Raw genomic sequence first — 19,251 nt, forward strand, 5'->3', positions numbered from 1 at the left:
TTTGAGGTGACAGAGAGGCTCTGGAAACACAGATAAGCTACTGTATATCTGTACAACTGTGGTGAACAGAAAAACATCACAGAATGCAAAACATGTCAAAAATTAAGATGGATGTTCTAAAACAGAAGAAGACCATATTGGGTTCCACTTCTATCCGCCATTAACATAAAGCTAAGGCTGCTGTGGGCACAGTCTCACCAAAACTGGACAGTTGAAGACTGGAAAAATGTAGCCTAGTCTGATGAATCTTGGTTTCTGCTGAGGCACACAGATGGTAAAGTCAGAATTTGAAGCCAACAGCATGAATCCACGCAGCCAATTTGCCTTGTATCAATAGTCCAGAACGATGATGGTGGTGTAAGGATGTGGGGAATGCTTTCTTGGCACACTTTGGGTCCCTTTCATACCAATCAACCTTAAATGCCTAATCAAGACTTATCTGAGTATTGCTTTTGACCATGTGTAGCCCTTCATGACCACAATTTACCCATCTTCTGATGGCTACTTTCAGCATGATAATGCACTGTGTCCCAAAGCAAAAGTCATCTCAGACTAGTTTCATGATCATGACAGTGACTTCAGTGTTCTTCACTGGCTTTCTCAGTCACCAGATCTGAATCCAACAGAACACCTTTGGGATGTGGCAGAACAGGAGATTTGCAGCATGAATGTGCAGCTGACAATTCTTTAGAATGTGCATGATTCAATTTTGTCAACGTGGACCAGAATCTTAAAGGAATGTTGTGGAGTCCATACCATGAATAAGTGAAACTGCTTTAAGAGCAAAAGGAGACCCTGTCCAGTATTAGTTTACTAATTTGCTCAGTAAGTGTATATAAATACATGTACTCTTCTGCACAAACTATTATAGGAACACTACATTAATAATGTATCCAGAAATATAATGACTTGCCATTCCTACTTTAAGGCTAAATGGGTGTTGATAGCATTGCTGTGTTATACAATAAAGATATTCAGATTCTGATTACTATGGAGAGAGAAACTGCCATGCGGGTGTGTGTGTAGTTAGGAGTGGACACCGATTATTCTTAATTGCATGAGTTTTCAGATGTGTCAGTAATTGGGATGGCTTAATGATGACGTGATTTTCTATTCATTCACACATTCACTAAAAATAAATATGTGGGCGCGTGCAGGACTGTCTTTAGCTTTATAAGTTTTTTACTCAGGGCAGTAGGATTATCTTAAAATGTACAACTCGGGTACATTTGTTCACTTTCGATATTGAGTAGTGCTTCGCACAGTAGAGTGCGCATGCGTCTGATCGACTACCTGTTAAAGTATGCACTTAACGATCGTGTGAAGCGCAGCTCCCATACCCTGTCAGTATCCTGCCAGAAATAGACGAACGCGCTTCATCTTGAACTCTAGAGTCTCTGTGCCCGCGCATTCACGCTCACGCACGCGCACGTAGATGTGCACTCCCTTCAGAAGGCAGAGCGGACTCCAGAGGTCGCCCCTTCACATTTATATTGTGACTTTACAGAACGGGTGCCGTGATGAGAGCTCATAGAGAAGGGATTCGTGCCGCCGACACCGCTATCGTCATGGACTTAACACTGCTACAACCCCAAACTACCAAGTGCATCACAGACTCACCTGAGATTTCGTTTCGGACTGGAACCCCTATGAAGACGTCCACTCAACAACACCTGACCAAACTCCGAGTTCGAAAAAAGCTGCTGTTGGACAAGAGACGTCTGTGCGCCTGGGCGCTCGGGACAGCACTGCTTGGCATTTTTCTAATGATCCTGCATACCGAGTCATGCTGGCTGTCAAATGGCAAGGTAACTCGCCTGGTCCTCCCCGGGACAAACCTGAAAAGAGTTCTCATCAAAGTACCGCCTGTGTGCAAAGCTGACCCGCGCCCCGCTGCTTCCACATCCACTTCCACTTCAACTTTCGGCAGCCGTGAGATGTGGATGCTGGATTTAACACGGCATCCCCACCCCCCGACACGCGTGCTCTTCAGATGGACCGCATTTGTCGTTTTTTTTCATTTATAACACGTATTTATTTCAGATTATCCTTGATGTGAGTAGTAAGTTTTAAATTAAAAGCAAATTTCGAGGCAGCAATTGAAGTTGGGTTTGGTGATCAGTTCCAGGTGGTCCTTATTCAGAATGTTGTTTAAATTTAGTTGTGATGGTCTACTGGGGCTGACAGTTATGTAAATTGATTTCAGTAATAATGATAGTAGACATTAGTTGGGTGTCCTTGTATTCGGAATAAAAAATAAAAAACTTATTACGTTGCATTTTCCACTAAGAGGAGGCTGCGCTTTCACGTGTAATTTTTTCCCTTTTCAGATCTGCTTCAGCGAGCACAAATTTAGTAACCGTTAATCAAAAATGCACGTACAATTAGATGCACAGGCAACTCCTGGCATCCCTTCATGCTTTCCACCCAGACTAATGTGTTAATAAGTCTGTCACGGAGTGCATTTTTCAGTGCATCCATCATGCCTAAGTATTTTCTGTCTAACCGTCTGCTTAGTCAGTTTCATTTGGAGGAAATGAAAACCACTCACGTACTCAAGTTTGAAACAGTTCTTTTCAAACAATTCCGTAACTGTTCTTGCACCCCATCAGCTTAGGACGATGAAGTACCATAGCAGTTATTAGTTAGCATCGAGTGGCAACAGAGAAACTCAATATGATGGGGAGTTCATTCACATGTCAGAGTTAATGTCCAATCGCGTATTTGCAGGGCTTTTTCCTTTTATTTTCATGTTTATTACGTTTGATCTCTAAAGTCTCTGCTGCAGCTATATCTAAAGAGTTTAATTTTGAGTAATACTAAGTGAGTCGACATGGGCCCCGTGATGTCTTTGTGATCTTTTCAAGTCGCGAGTTAAAGTGTGCTGACCCTTTTCGCCAAAGCGAAATATAAGCCAAAAAAAGAGATCCTAAAATAGCAGAAAACTAGAACTCAACCTGAGTTATTTGAAATGAGGAACACATTGCTGTTTACAAATCTGTTACCCTCCGTTCAAAATTATTTATGTAACCTGTTACGAATATACATAAAGGTTCATTGTGGAATCTTCACAGGGATAGTTCTTTTGGGAACCAGAAATGATTACTGTGTGGCATCGCTCTGAAGAGGCACTTTGGCACCTTTGTTTTTAAGAGTTTCAGGAATAGCATTGCAATTGTCAAAATTATGAGCGCTTTCAGGGTGCTGGGATGTGAGTCTGTGACCCCAATAACTAATAACGAATTGCTCAATTTAGCAGTTATTAAAGCTGCACAGACTGCTTAGCTATGGATTTTCTGCACAATGTTTTCAGCAGGTTTTGTTCTACATAAATAATAATTTGTGTTTTAGAGCGTACTGGCTGAGTGTTTCATTGATAAAATAAAACCTTTATGTCTAGTGAGTCGCGTGTTAGATACACTAGATTTTTGCATCATCCTAATTGATGAGCGATCCGCAGTAATGAACGGAATGTACTCGTCTATGCCTATTTATAATAATTTTTTTTTTTTTTTTTAATAATTTTTTGCATTATTATAGCGCTTTTCTCACTACTCAAAGCGCTCAGCAATTGCAGGTTAAGGGCCTTGCTTAAGGGCCCAACAGAGCAGAGTCCCTATTGGCATTTACGGGATTCGAACCGGCAACCTTCCGATTGCCAGTGCAGATCTCTAGCCTCAGAGCCACCACTCCGCTCCACGTATGTATGTAGAAGGATTAGATTTTAATCCACTAAGATTATTATTTGGCAATGAGAACGTAAGTGTTGTATAATTTACTATTGAATATCAAACATTAATTTGTGTCATCTGGTGTACGTGTCTTGGAGCTAATCATTGTGGACATCGGGGCAATCCAAACGCACTACCTGTCAGCCGCTGTGGCTCGCGGGCTGCCGCAAGTTGGTTGCGAGTTGCTATGTTGTTTGTAAAGATAGTGGGTGGCTCCGAAAATTGAGGTCGACCCCCAGACGTTGACGATCGCGCTCGATTCACCACCTTGAATCTTTACTACTCACTAACTCACGATCTTAGCTAATAAGACCCAGTGTGGGTTGTCTTGTGGCTTAGCAGATTTTGCCTCCACGCAGTGTAACAGGAAAGAGCGGCTAAGGAGGTGGATACCTTTCTTTCTTTCTTTCTTTCTTTCTTTCTTTCTTTCTTTCTTTCTTTCTTTCTTTCTTTCTTTCAGTGTTAATAATTGTGTCTATAGAGTGTTGTAACATTTTAGTCAAAGCTCGTTGACGGTAAATTGAATTTTTCAGGCGATGATGATTATTTTACAGCGCTTCTTTCGGAGCACTTACGAATTCATAAACAGTCGTAATGCATCACCTGCTGATTTTCTTTTTGGAAAAAAGAACGCCTTTTCATGAGACTCGCTCTGCTCAGATTATTTTAGTACTGTAGATGTTCGCAGTATTGAATTAAATGATGCTACTGAGCAAGCCTAATTTAATAATGCAAAGCGCCACTATCAGTTAACTCTCCGCCAGATGTGTGACGCTGTCAATCCCCGATCCTTAGACTGTTTCGCAAGAAGGTCGCGATCACCCGCCACGAAGAAGAGAATTGCTATCGTGTCTATTTCGTTTATTATCCTTTTTTTGAACAGGCTTTTATCACATATAGGAATAGTCGAGCATAAAAGATAAACTAACCCGGACGGGACACAGGCCATTCTGCGCGTGCAATTACACTCCGTTGAGTGTGGGGGCGCCAGCAGACCGCACGCGCATACGTTTAGACTGGCACATCAATGGCGCACAAGTACGAAGCTCCGATTTAGCAGTTTTGATTGTTGTACAAGTATACTTTTCTTATTCTGTCTGGTAATTGTGTTTTGAATGCCGCATAAGCCACTGAATGTAACACCTTTGGATGAACGAATCATCCACACTTTTAAAAATGACGGTTCATAAATGGCACTTTATGGTTCTTTACTGGGTTGTGTGTTTCATTTGCTTGAGGAAAAAAAAACACTCAATTCTGGGAAGAGCTATTTGCATATGAAGTTGGTTCATTGTGCTTTGAAAACTTTCAAATATGTAAAAAAAAGAAAAAAAAAAGAAATTTTGAATGTATTGTAGACTACCTAGCAGGACACTAACAGATTAAGAGCACCCAGACTTAGTCTGATTGTAAGAAGCAAGAGTCCTTTTAAAATTGGGACCCATTAGTCCTTCACAAATCTGTTCTCATCCATTCATGATAATTAAAAGAGTCTATCATTTATCTAATAAAGGGTTCTTTCATCCTGGATTAATGTTTATTCATTGTTTCCCTTTTAAATTTGGTCACATTTGACCCAAGCACATCATAAAGTGCATTTAACAGAATGAAATAGAACTATCAATGCTATCAGTGTGCAAATCCATAACAAGTGATAACGGTAACTAACACAATGAATACTACACACTGAGGGAGCATAGGTTCACTTTAAATCACCATTTGTGTGATTAGGCATGGCTTTGTTACACATCTTTGCTTGGAGTGTAGAGTCTTAGGGGAAAGCAAATTGTGAGGACTCAGTGACAGGATCAGGGTGAGCGGGGAGTGAATGGAAAAAGAGCAGGAAGAGGCAGAAAAGTGAAAGGCTACGTTTTTCTTTATTTTATTTTGGAGGTGTTCCCGAGACCCACACTGTAAAAAATAAAATGTTAAATTTACAGTAAAAAAATTGGCAGCCGGTTACCAGAATTTTACCATAAAAAATAAGGTGACAATATTTTTAGGTCTACGGTGTAACTTCATAGTAAATATCTGTTTTTTTCTTTACAACATATTACAATAGAAGTGAATGTTTAACCATAACCTGCAATACATGCACTATAATAAATACGCCTATCGTTAAACCATTAGAAAATGTTGTCAGGATCAAATATCAGTACGCGGTCTGTATTAGTAAAGTAACAGCAACCAATAGCAAACACGTTGTATCATTTAGTTGTACACATTGGAAAAAATTCAATGTTTAAGAAAGTTATGGCTCATTGTGTGGTGGAGAAATAAAGTTTGCTTTTGTGGTGTATGGTGTCCTACAGGTGTGCCAGCTTATTGAATACAACCCACCATCAGTCAGTTTCCATAACCTCAAAAACTTTCAGCATTCAGAGAACAATAAGTCTGCTAACTTTGTTTAAGTTTTTTTCCCTACTGTGTAAAGTTATGTGGTTTACCAGGCACAATATGGTAAAGGGAGCGTTACAGTGTGCAAATATCAGAACTTTGGTGTTACTGAAACAGAGCTTTACCTTTTTAAAGTTGTTTACCTTTGCTATTTTTTACACTGTAAAATGAACAGTGATTTTCTCAGTGTAACCGTAATGTAAAAGTAAATGGTATGTAGCATATTTTGAAGGTAGAAAAGTATCGATTTTACAAAACTTGGCTGTAAAAAATAATGAACTGTATTGTTTAAGATATACAGGTCAGTAGAACATAAGGTTATTTTCTTTTTTTTTCAGAAAAGGTATTTTACTTTCACCATTCACAGAATTTTTTACCGTTAAATTTACTGACATTTTTTACAGTGCAGACAATAAGCGAGTTTATGAGTGTTTATAGCGCAGCAACACCAAATAAAAAGACAGTACACATTTTGAAGATTCCCCCAGAGAAGCGGCTCCCGTGTGTCTTATTCAGCAGATCGTCACAGTATCGTAGACTACTACCACCACTTCTAGACACACAACAGTGTGCTGCATTGTGGGTTGAATGGTGCCAGGCTATGCAGAGTGCTGCATTCATGGTCTGTAGGAATTTATGCAGAAATTTCTGAAGGCTCACAAAGTGTGTTTTTCTTGTTTTCTTTTCTCTGCGTTTCTGGTGGGACCACGGGCAGAGCCACTCGGAGGTTGCTTCTGGGCCACATGTGGCATTCCGGGCTGCCATATGAATAGACCGGGCCTACACTCTTAAAATACTTGTTCTTAAAGGGCATTTTACTATCTTGTGTGGTTTTACAAGTGAACCATTTCATTCTGTGTAGGGTTCTTTGCGTATGTACTTGTTTCTTTAGTCTTTGAAAAGGAAGGTTGCTAATATGTGGACAAAACAGAATTTTTTTTAATGTAGAGTAGGAAGCCTAGCAGTATACAAACAGATCTAGACATCCTTAACTTAGCCTGTGTTATTGTCCTTTTAAAACTGGAACTCATTGGTATTTTAAAAATCCATCATCACTGATTCACGATTATTTGTGGAGCCTGTTACAAATCAAAATAAAAGGTTCTTTCTGGTACCTTTATGTGGAGGCGGCACAGTGGCGCACTGGTAGCACTGCTGCCTTGCAGTAAGGAGTCCTGGGTTCGCTTCCCGGGTCCTCCCTGCGTGGAGTTTGCATGTTCTCCCTGTGTCTGCGTGGGTTTCCTCCCACAGTCCAAAGACATGCAGGTTAGGTGCATTAGCAATCCTCAATTGTCCCTAGGGTGTGCTTGGTGTGTGTGTATGTGTGCCCTGCGGTGGGCTGGCGCCCTGCCTAATGCCCTGTGTTGGCTCCAGCAGACCCCCATGTTAGGATATAGCAGGTTGGAAAATGACTGAGCGACTGATGACCTTCATGTGGATGGTTCTTTTGAGAACCAGAAATGGTTCCCCTATGGTGGGGATGTCCAACACCAGTCCTGGAGGGCCGCAGTGGCTGCAGATTTTCATTCTAACCCTCTTCTTAATTAGTGAGCCATTTTGCTTAGTTGTTTCTTTTTCCTTAATGAGCAGCCAAACAATAATGAGACACCAAACAAGCCACCACATGACCAGCTAACCAATAAATAAGAAGGTCTTGGTCATGTTGGTCTGCTCAGGTCACCAAAACATCTTGACGGTGGTCTTAGAAAAAACAGAAAATCAACAGTCTGCTGTGGTAGAATGAGAGCAGCAACAAGTCATGATATTCAGTAACGGCTTTAATTAACAGCAAGAATTGGCTTCTCATTAAGAAACTGGTTGGAGTGAAATTGGCTGGAGTTTGAAGTTCCAGTTTAGCTGGTCATCTGTTGGCTCGTTTCACATCTCTTTTCTGTTTGGCTGCCTTTTAATGAAGAAACGAATCAATTCAGAGGACTGTATCCTTAAAAACAAGGCTATTAAAATGAAAGGAAAAAGGAGTTAATTAGCAGTGAAAACTGGTCACTGATTAAGAAAAGGGTTAGAATGAAAAGCAGCAGCCACTGTGGCCCTCCAGGACCAGAGTTGGACACCCCTGCCCTATGGCATCGCTCTGAAGAAAAACTTTGACACTTTTTTATTTTTAAGAATGTAGCTGCACAGAATGTGATTAAAGTACCATTAAAATAGTCATTATATTGGTTTACAGAAAAAACGTACTTCATAAGAGCCTTTTCAACTTAAAACAAGACACAACTTCAAGGAAAAGAGAGCAAGAGAAGGCTGAAAAGAAACAAATTTCAAGGTGAAAGGACAGCAAGGGTTTTTGAAGGTTTAAAATACTGGACAGCTTGTCAGCCAGCACTATTTTTATGTCTGAGATTAAAGAAAGGTGACTTTAGTCCTGCGAAAGTGATAAGTTGATGATAAGCAATGCCAGGGGTAAGGTGGAAAAGGATTAAAGAACAATAAAGCCTGTAATCAATTAAACGTTAAAGTCAATAAAGTCACATAGAAAAGCAGGTGGGGAAAAAAAATGAATCTTATGGGGTTAGCGGAAAATAAAAGTCTAAACTTATATACCTAGTGGAAAAAAAAAATCCACAAAGTACCATATTCAAGTTTATTGTTACTGTTAACAGCTATATTTTTAACACACATTAAGCAATAAATGGGAGCAGACACTGGCGCAAGTCCATTTGCCTTAATGCCAGAAGTAATGAAAGTGTCTCAAAGCCGTACATGTTCATGGTGGGCAGATTCTGTATTGGCAGTTCATTACTTTAGATCTTAGAAGAAAAGCAGAATCACCAGACAAAGCCCACATGAGCACAAATGTTATACAAGCTCCGAACAGAAGGTGCCCTGACTGATAAGTGAGCCCCTGTCTGGGCACCACAATGTAAGAGTGTTAGCCTCTGTACCCCCCTGTATATCTGGCAGGCTTTACTTTGTGCATTGCCTATTACTGGTTGAACATACAGCCTGGTCCACTCTTTCCATACGGCAAAGATGCTGGTAACTTCCTTGGGGCGATGCTTTGAATTGGTAGTGAGGAGTGAACTTACAGCTTTGTAGCGCTCAGTCCGGCAGTGTAGTCAATCCACGCAGTGTGCAGATCGAAGATGCTTATACACTACCAGTATGCTGAACATTCTATAAACATAGGGGAATTCTCTATCACTTGGGATTGGCTCCAGCAGACCCCCGTGACCCTGTTCGGATTCAGCGGGTTGGAAAATGGATGGATGGATGGATAGTTAAAAAAAAGAAATGAAAATCTCAAGAAATAATGTGTTTGAGATGCCACCTCCTGGGCTTTCTGTTTGTTGGATATTTCAAGAGGTCTGGGAAAGGTTGTCAGACAACTTGACCCACCTGTTTAGTATATTTAGGCTAGTGAGGTACTATTGTGCTTTACTTTTATCATGTCTGCAGAAAGCACACTGGTGGGCCCTTCGTGATGACATTGTACACTTTCAATATCTTCATGTGACAGACTTAAAGAAGTGGGTGTGTGGCCTTCAGAATATGTCCATGTCTTTATCAGTTCACTGGCATTTGATGTGACAATCCTGTGATTAATAACCCAAGAAGTCTTCAAATGGCCTCCAGTGTGGGTCACACCCGCAGACCTGGTGGAAACCGCCATCTTGACATGGTGAAGGGTCACATCCAGTGCATCAAGTTCTCTCAGTGCTCTGATGTAGATTTAGATGAACTTGAGTCACCCCACCGCCTTTCATTTCCTAATGGCAGAATGTCTGCAGACATGTTTGATATGAAACTGAAACCAGGCTCTCTATTGTTTAGTATTTAGTTCCTAAAGTACTCGGCAGCTGGGCTTCCTTCATAGTGTCCACTAACAAAAATGAGGTAGACATCGGCTGAAGACACGGAGCTTTGAGTTGATGATAATATTGGACTAAAGATACCGTATCTGTTGTATCATTGCTATCTGTTGTAGTCTTTCAAGTACAATTTTAAACAATCACTTTTGCTTTCTAAACTCATTTACATGTGAAAAACGCTAAAGGGATGAGTCTAGTAGCATAAACAAAAGAGGAACTGATATTCACAAAATGAGTAGAAGTCTGCCGCAGCTGGATAACGCTAACTGTCTGTCTTCCATGCGGCGATCGCACAGCCAATCAGTGACCCTAACAGTGTTTCTCCCACAGAGTGGTCATGTAATCATTTACTGACTCATGGGTGGGTCATTCAGGCATTCATTGACCCCCTAACAGCGTATCTCTCACACAGCAGTCATGTGGCAGTTCACTGACCCTGACAGTACATCTCTCAGAGACTTTCGGGGGGCTGTCATACAGCCATTCACTGGCCATAGCAGTGTATCTCCAACAGGGTGTTCTTGACACAATTCACTGACCCTAACAGTGTATCTTGCACAGAATGGTCATGTGACAATTCACTGATACAAATAATATATCTCCAATGGGAGAAGTGGGGAGGGGGGGGTCAAACAGCCATTCGTTGACCCTACACTTCAGTGTTCTTATAGCCCTTCACTGACCCCAACAGTGTACTGTATCTTGCACACAACAGTCACATGACAATTCTCTGACCCTAATGGTATGTTTCCCAGTTCATACAGTCATTCATTGGCCCTAATGGTGCATCTCCAATAGAGCGGTGATGTGGCAAGTTGCTGACCCTAATGGTATATATCTCATGAGGCAGTCATTCAGTCATTTTGAGACCGTGGAGTGGTTAGACAGCCATAGCCCCATGGTCCTGACAGCTGATGGCCATTGTCAATGGCTACAATGTGGCTCTGTAAAGCACAAAGCTGTCAAGTCAGTTGCTGCCTCCTAGCCACTGTGACTTATCTTTGCTCCGGTATGAACAATCATACGATATCTCTGTACTTGTATAATGCCTTGAGATGGAGACGGCCACTTTTTAAAAGATTGTTTTTGAGTGAAAATTGCCTAACTATGATGATGAGTTGCACATCCAGTATAAAGAATGGACAGGATCAATTCCAGTCTTGCTCTGTTCTCTCTTTTATGAAATTGCGGTGACTCGATCGTAAGTAATCAGTTTCATAAATGCACCTTCAATGTTCTCCAATTCCGACTTTAAACAAAGCAAATAACCCTCGATCAAAGTGACATTTCACAATGTTATAATAATTGTAACATCCGGCTACTCAGTTGAGTGTACGGAGGGCTGCAGAGGATGGAGGTTTTTATTGTAGCCAGTCCCTTTATTAAATTATTTATATGTTTTATGGAACTCTTTGCCACATTAAACTGCTTCTCTCCCAGTTTGTGACTTCAGACTGAAATCACAATTTGGGCTTTTTTTGAGTTTCATTTGCTATAAAATTTATTGTTATTTACATATCACATTTCCAATACAGTTCTCAAGCAGTTTAGTATCAAAATAAAAATACTAATCAGCCCACTCAAGAGTAACATCAAGAGTCCATCTGCACCAGCATCCTTCTACATTGCTGTACAGCAAACTCTGACTAAGAGCAGAAGAGAGAAATTCAAATATGTGTGAAGTTAAGGGTGATTTCCATAATGGCAAAAGAAAATGAACATAAAATACTTTATGTTTTGATTGTTGGACCTGCGTTTCTAACCTTTTTTTGACTATTTTAGTAGCAGTTAATTCTCAATTTATAATTTGATAAACAAAATTAGAAAACAGGGAATAAGAACAACAATGGAGCCCAGATATACCGAGCAATAGCCCTTATTGAAGAGGCTGGTGTGCAATGCAAACCTGCAACCTCGGCACCAATTCATGGACTGACTGCTGTAAAAATGTAGGCAGACATAACGCTGAACCCTTCAAAGTAACAAAGAATTAACATCCAATCTATAGGCTGCTTGTAAGAATTGCTGGTGCCATAGTATCCTTACATGGGCTGAGTGGAATAAAGTATAAAAGGGCACAGAATTCCCAACAATAACAAAAAAAATCACAATTTCTCTAGATTTAAATATAAATGATTTCACAAGCAAAATTAATAAGTAAAATTATCACGAATATGCAATACATAAATAAAGCTTCTTAGACAGTTTTAAACCAGCACGGCTTCTTAATGCCAATCAAGTAAATTGCCGAAACTCAAATATTTGCATTATAAGGGCATTTAGGGGAATTGTTGCTTTGACTTTACTTTAATGTTAATTTGAATAGAGTTAAATATGCAAATGTAAGCCTCTGGAAATTTGGGTCCAATTTGCATTAAAACCAGTGTGCTGAACTGGTGGCACAAGAATACAAAATGATGCAGAACCAGAGCAAAGGAGCAACAGCTCATTCCAGGAGGGAACCTGCACGATTATCTAACCTAGGAGATAGGCATCATGGGATAAAATCACTCCGGTAACAAATGGTTCAACTGCTCCTCCCCTCCAGCGACAGTCCACAGAAAGAGTAGAACGGACTGCAGCTGGCATCTCATAATGTCCGACATGCTGGACTGGAGCTGGTATCCCATAATGCTCCACACATGCTTGAATGCCCCACATTCATTGGACTGCAGCTGGCATCTCAGAATGTTCTACACCTGGTGGACTTCAGCTGGCATCTTTTAATGTCCCACACATGCTCTTTCAGGGGAACGCTCAAGTTAATCACCCATCACTACAAATGACTATTTTTGTACACTTGCATTAATTGATTTATGTCATAGATTTTTCATAAGTAACTTAAAATTTGCAGTGTCATGGTTTCCATATTTCTGTTAGAGTGCAGACAGGGTAAGTGACTTGCTCAAGGATGCTAGTTGTGAAACATCTCGTTCTCCACCACTTTATAAGTGAGCACACATACATACATTATTGAGGTGATTTTATCTACTTTATGAACTACTTTGTTAAATATAAATCAACAGGGGCACGACCTCACCATGGACTGTCAGGCAGTACATTGAAAAGCAGACTCGTGCAAGATTCACAAATTAACCTCGTACTGTACACATACACACACACATACACACGTATTTTGAATGAAAATGTACCCATTGAATATGTAAACTCCATGAAGGCAGTGACCAAACTGGGCATTGGGCCCAGGACTCTGGGGCTGTGAGACAGCAGCACTAAACACTGCACCCCCCTGGATAGTGCCATTTTCAATCAGATCATTGCTTGCTTAATGGAGCGTTTAGTATGCCTACTTTTGCACCTCTTACAGTTTTATAATTACATCATCTCACTTTTCCTTCTCAAATCTGAGATCCCCCATCTGTAAATCTCCCATTTTGCCATATCCACTTCTTCCACCACAGAGTCACAGTTAGTGCATTGGGGGACACCAGCACATCTCAGAGCATGGATGGGCTCAGCCACTTTACAGGTAATGTTGCTGGGGGCTGTAAGTGAACACTGAGAGAAGGTACAAAGTCCACACAGATGATGACCAAATGGGAACTAAATGTTACCCAAATATCTTCACATGACTATATGATGATTTGTGACACATGACATTAAACTTAGTGGAGTCTTCACCATTCCTAAAGCACTATTTATTTTTCAGTATAAATAAACTCAACAATAACAACATATTAAACATTATGGTCTTAATATTAATTCATGATAAGTTATCAGATTAAATACATGTAGTCACAAAGAGAATGTTCACACATTACACAGTCTGTGACCAAGTCCAGTATTAGACCATGAAGTGGCAATAAACACCATGACACTTTGTCAGAAGTGTATGTGCAAAATATAATTATTGATGTATGACTTCTAAAGCACATACTGTAGATAACATATTGCTGCTCTAGAAAGTTGTGCTTTGGCTATAATAATGCAGTCTAAGTCTGAATGATTAATCAATAAAACATATGAAACTCTCAAATAGCCCAATCTTTCTCATTAGGCAAAACATGAACACACTAAAACAGTCCCGGGTTCAAATAAAGGGTGTTTGGTTTCACAAATACCTTGTAAACACAAGCACAAAACAGCTGTCTCTTCTCCTCTCTCTGTCTCCTCACTGCACTGCACTTCTCTCTTCCAGTCGAGTGTTACCTTCCTTCTTCCCAGTTCTGACTCACCTGGACAAGGCAGTGCAGTCCTTTTTATTAAGGACCCGGGAATACTTCCAGTGCTAGGGCTCTGGCCCATTGGAAGCTGATCCGGATGATACGGAAGTCCCAAATAAAAGGGAGTGCATCTCCCTGCACTACCAGACTACAATTCCCTGTATTCCCTGATGGTGTCTCAAAGGGCACTGATATCCATGGGTGCTGCCATATAGCATCCTGGGGGAACAAACATCCTTTAGAAGATGTTCTTCGATGTTCCTACCTTCCATCCTGGACAGGGAAGGTACAACAAATGTATTCCAGTATTGGGATGCCTGTCCATCTGCCTGGAACTTCCTGTCCGGATAAGAAACCTTCATCTCTTTTAGCTGGGATGTCCATCCATCCACTTGGAGAGACTCATTCAGGTAAAGCACTTTTCTCTTTTTCAGCCGGGATGCCTGTTTGTCCAAGACACACCTATACCATTTCCCGAGTAACACTCTGCACTAACGTTGTTGGCACTTTAACAGCCTGAGTAATTCTTGGGTGTAACACTTACACGAGACACGTCTATACAGGTGCCCAAGTGGCACTCGGGACTAATGCTTTTAGCACTGTTTTTACCGCCTGAGTGACACTCGGGTCTAACGCTAAGGAGGTTAAAAGTTAAATATTTACTTATATTTATGGCAAATGTTACAATTCAGCATATTAACATGTCCCATTAACCAACGGTGATTAAGAAAGCTGATAGGATGTTAATTTTATAGCACAATGTGTAGAGCATAAGTCAATGGAAAGTCTGCTTCAGTTTTATAATTCACTAGAAGGACCTACAAAAAAGACATAGCAGCACTAGAGAAAGTCCAGAGATGAGCAGCTGGGCTGATTCTGGGAATGAGAGGTATGAGCTATGAGGAAAGAATGAAGCAGCTGACCAGTTTCTGTTCAAGCAAACAGAGGGATAGTGGTGACATGACTGATGTTAATAAATGTTTGAAAGGAATTAGTTCAGTGAATGCCAGTTGTTACTTTACATTAAGTTCTTCAACAAAAACAGGGCAGATTTCACACAAACATTAGAAAGTATTATTTCACACAGGGAACTATAGACACATGGAATAAGTTATTGAGTAGCAGTGGTAGAGAGGGGTGCTTTAGGGAACTTTAAATCTTGACTTGATGTTATTTTGGAAAAATTAGTTGGATATGATTTGCAAACTTTAGTTGGGTGGAATGGTTTGTTCTAATTAAAATTGTTCATTGTCCAGCTCATATGTTAAATAATCATTTTCATGGAAAATGTCTCATTGATATTTCAAATATTAAGTTTAAAGGTCAAATGTTTTGCTTGTATGAAAAACGATTCACTTACATTTTAAAAAGATTTTAAATATATTTCCAATTTACTGCAGCAAACATGAAGACCTACAGTTGTTCTGTGGCTTTAAGTCAGATTGTTACTCATCAAAAACCTAAATATTTGCAATCATCTGCAACTTTGATGAAAGCTTGCCATTTTGGGTGATACTGTATGTGTACAGCACTATGGGCAGATCAGTACAGAAATCCACAACTGAAGAAGAAGGGTGAGGTTTGGCAGGAGTGAGGAGCAGGAAAACAAGAAGGCAGAACTTCGACTGTGCTAGACAACGTGAACAAAGCCCCCCGTCCGAATACACGCCGTGTAGATAGCAAGGCTATGAACTGTGCTGTGTTTGTGCACACCTTCCAGTGGAATGCTTTCTGAAAGCAGAACACTGTTGCTGAAGTAAGAGATGATGTGATTGAATAATAAAGATATCATTGTCAGCTCAACTTTTTTTCTGATCAAATTTTTGTTGTAATACAAAACAGACACTTTAAAGGGGAACATAAGTCATTCTGACGTGAATTACAGTAAAATAAAATCTGCTCGAACCCTACAACCCCATAACACAACACAACCCGACTCTTTTTTCAGCTTAACTTTAAGGGTTTTTTTGTGTCATTTACATTTGACATTGGTGATTTACATCTTATTTTTACCTTTTAGAAATAACATAAAAATTTTACCTTATAAAAAAGTCTTAAACTTTTAGGCTCCACACTGGACGTGTTCTTGTCACTTATATATGCCTCACACCGCTAATATTTTCCATTTAAGTTTGCTATTTAACATACTATATAATTGAGACATTTGCCATTTGAGGTAGACATTTGACAAAGGCAAGACATTTGTAATATAATGTGGGTGTTTGGCATTTAAGCTGAATATTGGACATGTGAGTGTGATTTGTGACATACTGTTAGGCTGGGAATCGCCATTTATATTGGAAATACTCTATAGAAGTGTGACATTTGCTATGTAAATGGAAATTTGCATTGCAAAAAATATACATTTGGAAAATGAAAGTTTTTACATCTGCGGTGGGTTGGCACCCTGCCCAGGATTGGTTCCTGCCTTGTGCCCTGTGTTGGCTGGGATTGGCTCCAGCAGACCCCCGTGACCCTGTGTTTGGATTCAGCGGGTTGGAAAATGGATGGATGGAAGTTTTTTCATGTGACATTTTCTAAATGTAGGAAAAATGATACTATAAAAAAGTGTTCACCATTTTACAAGTCACTTCTTACAATAAACATATTCCTTGTCGCTGCTTCTAGCGCGGGTCACTGATCAGGTTACACTGCTGTTGTGTTCTGTCGATTCAATCAGTTTTTCACTTTGGGTATGAATGTATAGCATTTTTGAGTAGTTAGATTTATTTTATAAATGTGATATACAGTATATGGATGCCAAGTTCCTTTACCATTTGCGTTGCACTGAAATAAATGTAGTATCACAATTTTGTCTTTAATTATGTTGCATTTTTCATTATGTCAGCATCCCTGTACCCTTAAAGAAACAAAATGACTTGGGGTATGAAATAGTCGAAAGTTATTTGCCCCGTCTTACAAAGTCTCATGGGAAGTGAGTGATTGCATGTCACAGGTAGTGAAGGCAAGTTTGGGTGCGCCTGTGTGTTACGTTCTGAACAAACAAAAAGCTTTGCTCAGATTCACACAGTGCATGAGTTTGTTGCAGTCTCAAGTGGCACACTTTTGTGAGCAGTTTATTTGGAAAATGCTAAAATTAATCTTCTAAATGATATACAGTAATTGCAAGGTACAGAATACTTCATCTACATGTCAGAGTAGCACACTAGTTTTGATGCTTCAGTTTTTCTTCCACATTCATTACCTTTTATTGCAATTCTGAATTTGCCTTTTGTGACTTTATGATCTACAAATGGACAGCTTTCTCTTCTAAGGTTGCTTCATTTTGCTGCTTTAATTTTATCAGGACTGGTTCTGGCTCCCCATGACCCTGCAAATGTGAAAAGGAAAAGATTCAAAAATAGGCGTATTAGAGTATTTATATGTCATTCTTGCACACACTTTTATGTTTGAACAGAACGGATTCAGTTCTGGGGCCTCATTTATATGCACATAAAGAAACATGAAAAGCACGTATGCAATTTCCCACGCAAATGTCAGGATTTATAAAAGGAAACTTGATAGCACAACATACATATATTTATAGCAACACTGATTCATGAGTATGCAGCAGTTTGGAGAAACTGAGAAATGATGACACCCTTGATCTAGTAGCAAAATGCAACCAAACTAGCTAGATGGCGAATCACAAACATAACAATTCAAATCCCAGAGCCGTTATTATAATGTGTGTTGATGTGACAAACATATCTAACCACAAAAGTGATGAATATGATCTACGGACTGTGCTTTATTTCCCATGTAAGATGGGCTAATGCAGCGTATTTGCACTGATGAACTTTTATATCAGCTACCTGTTGTCACCTCTTATTGAAATGGCTGACAGGTCAGGAATATCTCAGCAAAGCTTCCCTCTTTCATGCCCGCTGTGCTGGAAGCCATTAACCAACCGGTGAGGCACTATATCAAGTTTTCATTTAGTATGGGTGCACATACAATACATAACAGGTTTCTGCCAACATTAAAAGTGAAGTTGCAGCAGTGTTTGGTTCTTCTAATGTAATCGGAGCAGTTTACTGCACTCATAATGCAATAGGGGCACCAAAAGAGAACAAAGCTGCTTTTGTTAACCAGAAGCAGTGACATCCCTTTAATGCACAAGTCATCTGTGATTCCAAGACTATAACACATCATGGCCTGGTGACCTGGTTTAGCTTTGGTTCATTTACTTTGGGGAAAAGTAGTTTTGATAGACATGATGGCGCTGTACGTGGTAAATGGCTTGTATGTAAGGTAACTGGCTGAACCCTCAGTGTTTCATATGGCCCATACTATTTATTGTAACAGCCATCATGTCATTACATGTGCCAGGTAATAATGGCTACTATCTACTCAGATATTGGCGCCTGCTTTTACTGGCCCCCAAAAAGCAGAGGAGAGACGCTATAATACTGTACATGATCTTGTGCTCTCAGTTGTGGAACACAGCCTGATACTCTTGAATGCAGGAGGCGGGGTCTCAACGTGTCCGGAGCGAGAGGCTGCTCTCCCAGCCAATGAAGTTCTGCAGCATTGGGATTGCATATGCATAAGGTCGACTAGCACACTCCATATATGGATGTTTTGGGTGGAGTCTGAGGTGCATTCATGTACATACATGTACAAAGTGATTGTGATTTATAAATGGTAGAGTGCCAGGTTTATAAATCTGATTTTTTTTTTGGCATAGGCATTTTCCTGTTTTTCTGGCATGCACAATCTTTTCCCCTTGGGATTAATAAAGTATCTATCTATCTATCTATCTATCTATCTATCTATCTATCTATCTATCTATCTATCTATCTATCTATCTATCTATCTATCTATCTATCTATCTATCTATCTATCTATCTATCTATCTATCTATCTTTTCACATCTATTCGAATCCACACAAAGTAATATAAATGAGACCTGTGGTCTGCAAAGAAAGATTGATGTATATCAAGTACTCCAGTCTGATCTTTGTATAAATAATGAATGTAACCCTGAAAAGGATCAAGCAAATCATACTGCACATTCACCTAGTTGTGAAGGCCTGAAATCAGGCAATGTGAGAAGAACCGACGGTAGTCTAGAGCAGTGGATCTTAAACACAGTCCTGGGGGACT

At 40.0% G+C, this 19,251-nt stretch overlaps 1 protein-coding gene across 1 annotated transcript in view; it reads left to right on the forward strand.

Annotated features, from left to right (window-relative positions):
- Nucleotides 1-1,323: 1,323 nt before the first annotated feature.
- kcnn4 (potassium intermediate/small conductance calcium-activated channel, subfamily N, member 4) overlaps nt 1,324-19,251 on the forward strand; it is a 167,773-nt gene continuing 149,845 nt past the window's right edge. The window contains exon 1 of the mRNA XM_028822429.2: nt 1,324-1,808. Within this exon, the coding sequence (XP_028678262.1) occupies nt 1,521-1,808 (288 nt within the window). The 5' untranslated portion in view covers nt 1,324-1,520. The remainder of the gene's footprint in view (nt 1,809-19,251) is intronic.

Source organism: Erpetoichthys calabaricus, chromosome 17 (assembly GCF_900747795.2).
Source record: "Erpetoichthys calabaricus chromosome 17, fErpCal1.3, whole genome shotgun sequence".
Classification (NCBI taxonomy): Eukaryota; Metazoa; Chordata; class Cladistia; order Polypteriformes; family Polypteridae; genus Erpetoichthys; species Erpetoichthys calabaricus.